The sequence below is a fragment of the Acyrthosiphon pisum genome, chromosome A2 (assembly GCF_005508785.2).
Source record: "Acyrthosiphon pisum isolate AL4f chromosome A2, pea_aphid_22Mar2018_4r6ur, whole genome shotgun sequence".
NCBI lineage: Eukaryota > Metazoa > Arthropoda > Insecta > Hemiptera > Aphididae > Acyrthosiphon > Acyrthosiphon pisum.
In genome coordinates, this window is record NC_042495.1 from 89,687,266 (window position 1) to 89,694,956 (window position 7,691).

Below are 7,691 nucleotides of genomic sequence, written 5' to 3' on the forward strand. Positions count from 1 at the left end.
CTCACCAGCGGCGATCACCGGCGGCACGGTGGCCGTGACCCCCGAGTTAAAGGCTCGGTATCCTATGCCACGCCTCCCAGAAGCATCACCGAGGTGATCGACTCGCTCTTCGTGGGGTCGCAGTCAAAACCCCCGACACCCTAGTGCCCGGGGGTTTCGGTGTGTCCGCGTCCCGGACGCCGGCCCCGTCTGGCCATTTCCCTTTTAGTCGCCTCTTACGACAAGCAGGGAATACTGATGCTGGATTCTGAACGGCCCCAGCAACAGGGCCGAACTCCTCGCCCTGGGCGCATGAGCACGCCCCTGGTCAGGACGCGCTCGAGCGTGCCCCACCGCTTGTGCCACTTACACCGTGCGTACTCATCTGGGACACCCCGAGACTATGCACTTACACCGCCTGGTGTGGCTACGTCCTGACCTTAGTCCATTTTTGGACACTATCTGTCAGTTCTTTGTGTTAGAGCTTTCCTGGCGAACTATCTAAGCGCCTCGTACGTCCTTCTCGTTTTGAGGAAGGCGCCGTTCCTGGGTGGCCAGCCCTCCTGTTCTTCAGCCATCACTTTTTTGAGCTCCTGTCTGTATGTCTCCGTTCTCGGGCATCGGTATATAACGTGCTGACTGTTTCTGATCCATTCTTGCACCCGCAGTTGGGCGAGGCCACTAGCTTGAAACCAAACAGTTTGGACTTGAAGTCGCCGTGCCCTGTCAGCAACTGGGTCGTGTAGTGGTCCAAGGGCATAGGCAGAATGTACCGCTCCCGCACGCAGGGTATCATGCGCTTGGTTCATTCCCCATTATCGGTCGCTTCGTACCTTTCCTGCCATGTGGTGAATATATTCGCCACGTGTTCCGTGAACTGCTCCTGGGTAATCTCGCTTCCTGCCAGGCGTCTTTGGAGCGCACTTTTCTCAATCTCCAAGTCAAGGGGTAACACCCCTGCCACGACTGAGAGGCAGTTCGTCGAGGCCGTTCTGTATGCCGCGGTCATAGCGAGTAGAGGTGGCCTTTGCATACTGCCTAGTTTTTTTTATCGATTTTTTCATTTTTGCACCGCCTGACCATATCTCAGCCGCGTACGTTATCCTACCGTGTATCCTGGCTTCACTCCTCCCTTAATTTACATCACCTGTGTCTTTAGAGGGGAGAAGGATAGATTGTAAGTGTCAGCCCATTTTTTGATCTTGTCGAGGTACTTCTCTGTTCTTGACACCACCGTTTCATGCCTAGCCGCTCCCACCAGAAGGGCGATGTTATCCGCATAGGCAATGATTTTGATGTTCTCCTCAGCTGGTAACGCTAACAGCTCAGATATAGCGACTTTCCAGAGGGTTGAACCTAGCTGAGAACCCTGAGGGCACCCTCTCTCCAACTTCTTCTCATGCTTCCTACCTTCCAGCGTTAGTTGTGCCCACCTGCTGTGGAGGTATGACTCAGTCATCCGCATCGTTATCAGTGAAGCGCCAATTCTGTCAAGCTGTTTCAGCAATGGGGTCCAGCTAACGTTGTCGAACGCCCCCGTTATGTCGAGAAACGTACCCATAACGTGCCTGCTCTTCGATTCGTGGACCCATCGGTACATCGTTTGGATGGCCGTGATGGTCGATTTACCTTGAACGAAGCCGTGTTGCTCGCCTATGTTGTTCAAGTTAGTCTCCGATTCTATATCCCTAATGAGGAAGGTCTCTAATGCCTTACCAAGGACCGGTAGCAGGCTTATTGGTCTGTGGCTCCGGTGGTTGCCGGGTCCTTGTCCCCACCTTTAGGGATAACTATTACATTCGCTCTTCGCCAACCAATAGGGAAGTAGCTTTCCTTTAACGCTTTGCTGTATAGTCCTGTGAGCGATGTCCCTAATACCGGCCATGCCTTATTATCTTGGCGTTCATGCCGTCCAGTCCGGGTGCTTTGTTCGGTTTGATTCGCCATATCGAGGCCTTGACCTCGGAGAGGCAGGGGGATTCCACTCGTTCATCTAGCGGCCCGAGGAATTCAGCGCTTTCGTCGCCCATCTTGTCTGGGACAAAGGCATTTAACAACAGTTCAGCCGTATCCTCAATTGTCTCGGTATAGGAGCCATCCGACCTCCGTAGGTTGCCTTGTACGGTATTTGGGGGGCGCCCTTTCTCTTAGCCCACCTGAAGGCCTTGCCCCAGGGGTTCGTATTAAGGTCTCCTGCCAGGGCTCGCCATGCAGCCATTTTTGATTTCCTGATTTCCGAGAGGTACCTGTTTCGGTGTCCCCTATTAGGCTCGCTGGTTCTCTGGTCAAGTCTCCGGGATCTTTCCAGCACTTTCAATAGTGCTTTATACTGCTCTTTAGCTGACATAAAGTAATGTCCCTGTCCCCCTTCGATCAAACGTTTTGAAGTTTTTCTTTGTTTAGATAGCTTGACTTCACCTAAGCCTAGCTCTTCAGATTTATTAATTATAACTTCCCATAATTGGTCAAACCCGGATTTTCGTATTTCTTCTATAGAAATTATGATAGCTTGAATTTTTAATCTTGCATCTTGAAAATGCAAAGAGTTCCGAATTTAAAACTTCTATTCTCTCAAAAATAAATACCATAATTGTCAACACAAAATAAAAATCAAATTTATAAAGTAGTTTCGAAAATCCACTAGCCTTAGCGTCTATTTAAATTTTTTCCTTGGTCAGCTCATCAAGAAATGTACGAAGTAAATTATAATTTGAATCGATTGATTTTAATGAAACAATTCTAACGCACCATTTGTAGGACAAAAAGGCCTTAATGAAACATTATTTGAAGAACCGATTATACTTTGTTCAGATTGTAAAGAATTAAATATCGCCTGTCGTTTAGGTGAATCTTTTACGAATGATATCATTGAACGTAAAACCGCTAAAAAATCTCGGACCTTATTAATATTCTGCAATGTATCTTGCACTACGCGATTTAATGTGTGGGCAGTACAATGAACAAAAATTGCTCTAGGTGCAACGTCGATTATTCTTCTTTGTAAACCAGTAATATGTCCACTGACATTGGCTGCCCCGTTATAGCATTGTCCACGAAATTTGGAAATATCAATGTCAAATTGTGATAAAACATTTATTACTAAATTAAATAACGTCTGTGCGTCAGTAAAAGGAGTTTCAAAAAATCCTAAGAAATGTTCTGATATATTGAAATTATAAATGTATAATATTAACGTATTAAATATTTATATGTTTTATTTATTTCAAGGGGTGCTCAGCACTCCATGAAATTAACCATGGGGTGCTCGAGCACCGCAGCACCCCAATAGTCGTCGCCCATGGCACTAAACGCAGCTTTTAGATTTCACCAAAAATATATGCATGTACCAACTACCTACCACGCAAATTAGTAATTTATTATTAAGAAATCGCTACGTTTAAATATTAATTTTAACATCTATTTTAGGTACTTAATTAAAAGTTTAGAACTGAAGAGATGCAGGGCCGGTTTTAAGGGGGGGCACCGGTGGGCAATTGCCCGGGGGCGGCACACTTTGGGGGCGGCAAAATTATCTCAGATAAAATAAACAAAAAATTATTTTTTTTTTTTAAGAGGAAGATTTCTAAAAAATGATACATTTTATTATTATTTATTTTTCAAGTTCACATATGCATACATTTTGTTTTACCTACCTATATTTTATCATTTTAAATAAAGAAAAATAAATGTTATTAACAAGTAGGTAGGTACCTAATACCCCGCGTAGCGTATCCCGCCATAGTCTTGGAACCGTTTCTTTAATATTGGTTATCATGGGTCTAACATCATGTTGGTGGTGGAACCAATTCCATGTTTTTCGTAGGTTCAGACTTCAGATCATAGGTAACCAATACCCCAATCAGCTGATCGAGTGTCGCTTCTATATTGTTCTATGCTAATATTAACATTAGTGGGTTTATGTTTACTAGTAAACTGTAAGACTAGACGTCGTATAGTATAGCTGCGTTAGCCCGTATCTATTGGCAAATCAGGATTGTCGATTGTGGGAATTATCAAAATAAAACTATTTTTACCAATAGTCGATGACGACTGTTCGGGTTTCTAAGAAATATGTAAAATGTTTAAATGTAGATAATAATAATTTTGTGTTGTTGAATGTTGACTGCTGAATAAAGATATTGATAATTTATTTTATTTTGTCACCATATGAAGCAAATCGTTCTATACTTTTATTATTATTTATTATTGTATAAGTATATGTTTCCGTATATGTTTGACAGTTTGAATTGGTACTTTGAATTTTATTCTAATTTATTATAAGGTAAGTTGATTTAGTTTATTATAAATTATAATATTTAATACATAAGATTCAGAAGTTGTTGCAATTGCACAATGTAGTACTTTACTTACCTACTAAAATACATTTGTGTCATTTCATATCATACTTTATACATATGAATAGAATGCAGTAATCTAGCCATAGTAGCAAGTAGGTAAATAATAATTAGTAAGTAAGACTAGGTAAGTTTAATTGTGTCATAACAATTTTTTAGTTGAAATTATACTTTAATGGCGCTAAAAAGAGTCAAAGCTAGTGGTGCCTGCAATCGTAAGGAGGCAAAAAAAAAGAAGGAAAAACTTAATGAAGTTATAAAAAAAACAAACAAAATAAATACCATGTTTAAACAAAGAGAAGAGCATAGTGAGAACCATGGTAGCTTGGACAATGTTGATCACAATATAAAGTAAGTTTTCGTTTATGTTTTGTGATATAAATATATTATAATAGATTATAGTAATAGTAATTATGATTTAATGTTGAATTTTATTATAGTGAGCCTCCCTCAGTTGAAGCTGTTGTTACAAGTGAAGAACATGATATTAATTACTCTGAAGTGTTAGAAATACCAGGGTATGTATTTCATAATGTTTTATTTTTTATTTAAAGTTATACTCATACAGAGTAGGTAATTATTTTAAATATTTTACATTTCACACAGTTGAATAAAATAGTATATTAGTGAATTAAACAGACTGTTTAGAACTAATTTTGTAATAATTGAAATTATTATAATAATGTATATAATATGTATAAATATATATTTTATTATAATTTAATGTTGAATTTGATTATAGTGAGCCTCCCTCAGTTGAAGCTGTTGTTACAAGTGAAGAGCATGATATTAATTGCTCTGAAGTGTTAGAAATACCAGGGTATGTATTTTATAATATTTTATTTTTAATTTTATACTTATACAGTTTTACAGAATAGGTACCTATATTATTTGATCTATAGATATATATTATATACTATGTTCTTGTAAGCCTTTATAATCTTAATAATAGTACATTAGAACATGTAATTTGTATTCAATTGTTAAATTACTCATCTATCATTAGATTATTATTTTATTATCATTTGTAGGTCAGATCCAGCTGAATGGAAAATAAATTCATGTACTATTGATTACATATGTAAAAATGGATTTAGCCAAAATTTAGATTCTAGTTTTAGTCAATCCAAACGAATTTACCAGTCAGTTCGTAGAGGTTCATTCAGAAATATCAACCGTTATGTAAATAAAAGTTTTTTTGAAACAGTTTTAGTCAATGGTAAGAAATGTCCAAGAAAATATCTAGTTTATTCACAATCTAAGGGTTCAGTTTTTTGTGTTCCTTGCTATTTATTTAATAATACTTCTGCATTTTCAAAAAATGGTTTCTCGGATTGGAAAAGGCCAAAATCAATAGACAAACATGAAAATTCACTTTCACATAAAACATGTGTGGTAAAAATGAAAAATAGATCTTCTGAATTGAACAATGTTAATGAAGTGCTTACATTTCAATTAGAAACAGAAAAAATATATTGGAAAAATGTGCTCACAAGAGTTTGTGCTGTTGTCAAATCGTTATCTAGTCGAGGTTTACCTTTTAGAGGTGACAATGAGAATATTGGTTCGCTGCACAATGGAAATTTTTTGATGTGCCTTGAAATGATCGCAGAATTTGATCCTTTTTTGGCTAATCATTTGGCAAACTATGGTAATCCTGGGAAAGGTTATACTTCTTACTTGTCTCATTCAACATATGAACAATTTATCAAGTTAATGGCGACTAAGGTTCAAAATCAAATAGTTGAAGAAGTCATTAATGCGCAATATTTCTCCATTGTTATAGATTCAACTCCAGATATTGCACATGTTGATCAACTATCTTTTATACTAAGGTATGTTAACAACAAAGGTTTACCTGTAGAAAGATTTTTATGTTTTTTAGAAAATGTTGGACATAAATCTCAGTGCATGGCTGATACTGTGTTTTCTATCTTAAAAAAATATAATATTGATATTGCATATTTGAGGGGTCAATCATATGACAACGCAAAGAATATGTCTGGTATTTACTCGGGTCTCCAGGCTAGAATTTAAGAAGTTTCCCCATTGGCTGACTTTGTACCATGTTCAGCCCATTCCCTCAATTTAGTAGGGTCATGTGCAGCAAGTTGCTGTAAGGAAGCTAATATATTTTTTAATTTTATTCAAAGTATTTATACATTTTTTTCCTCATCAACTCATCGTTGGAACTTACTTAAAGTAAAATCTACATTGAAAAATCTTTCCGAAACAAGATGGTCCGCTCGGGAAGATGCATGTAAAGCTATAAACCAAAATTGGGATAGTGTTAAACAAAGTCTATGCGACATATCAGAAAATATAAATGAAAAATCTATCACTCAAAATGAAGCTCGTGGTTTACTTAGATTAATGAACCGTTTTGAAGTTACATTTATGTCTCTATTTTGGGGTGATTTACTTCAACGATTTAATGTGGTTAGTAAACATCTACAATCAGTCAATATTGATGTATGTAAAGTGTGTGATCAATATGAAGCATTGATTAAATATGTTGTAAATCTCCGTTCTGATGAAATGTTTCAACATTATGAAGTACCTACTAGCAATGAAAAAATGTTCTGATAATTGTTACGAAACTATTTACAAACGTAAAAAAAAAAGGACAAAACATCATGATGAAACAGCTAGTATTATTAAAAATGAAATCAATTTAACAGGTAGTTTGGAATTCAAAGTAAACACATATTTAGTGATTTGTGATTCTATAATAAAAGAATTAACAAGTCGAAAGTTAGCTTACGATAATGTCATAACAAAGTATAGTTTTTTTTTAAGACTCACAAAGATAAAACCATCAGAAGTACGTGTTTCAGCTGAACATTTGTACTCAATGTATACAAAAGATTTGGATGTAACATTTATTAACGAATGTGTTCATTTTCAAAGTTATATTCAAAGTATGAAAAATTCTCCATCAACTATAATTGATATGAGTTCTATGTTAAAAATAGAAGGTTTAGAAGACATTTACCCGTATGTGAGTATTGCTTTACACATGTTTTTATGTACTCCCTGTTCAAACTGTACCGCTGAACGGTCATTTTCAACTTTACGCCGAATAAAAACATACCTAAGGTCAACAATTTCTAAAGAGAGATTAAACTCACTTGCAATATTAAATATTGAATCAGAAATAACAAAACAAATTAAATATGAAGATATTATAGATCATTTTGCTGATATTCAATCAAGAAAAAAATTGTAAAATAAACAATAAATATTATTATATTACTATATTATTGTATATCGTTCATTATTATTTGAATCATGGAAGATTCTAAGTAGATAGTACCTTTGACCTAAGTTATAAATTAGTTACTTATGTTTTTTTTG

The 7,691-nt window shown here is 36.6% G+C and overlaps 1 protein-coding gene across 1 annotated transcript; it reads left to right on the top strand.

The window, feature by feature from the left end:
- Window positions 1–4,509: 4,509 nt before the first annotated feature.
- On the top strand, window positions 4,510–6,371 carry LOC100571309 (zinc finger MYM-type protein 1-like). The gene is made up of 4 exons (XM_008185912.1): window positions 4,510–4,685; window positions 4,775–4,852; window positions 5,077–5,154; window positions 5,366–6,371. The coding sequence occupies exons 1-4, from the start codon at window positions 4,510–4,512 to the stop codon at window positions 6,369–6,371; spliced, it is 1,338 nt and encodes a 445-aa protein (XP_008184134.1).
- Window positions 6,372–7,691: the final 1,320 nt, after the last annotated feature.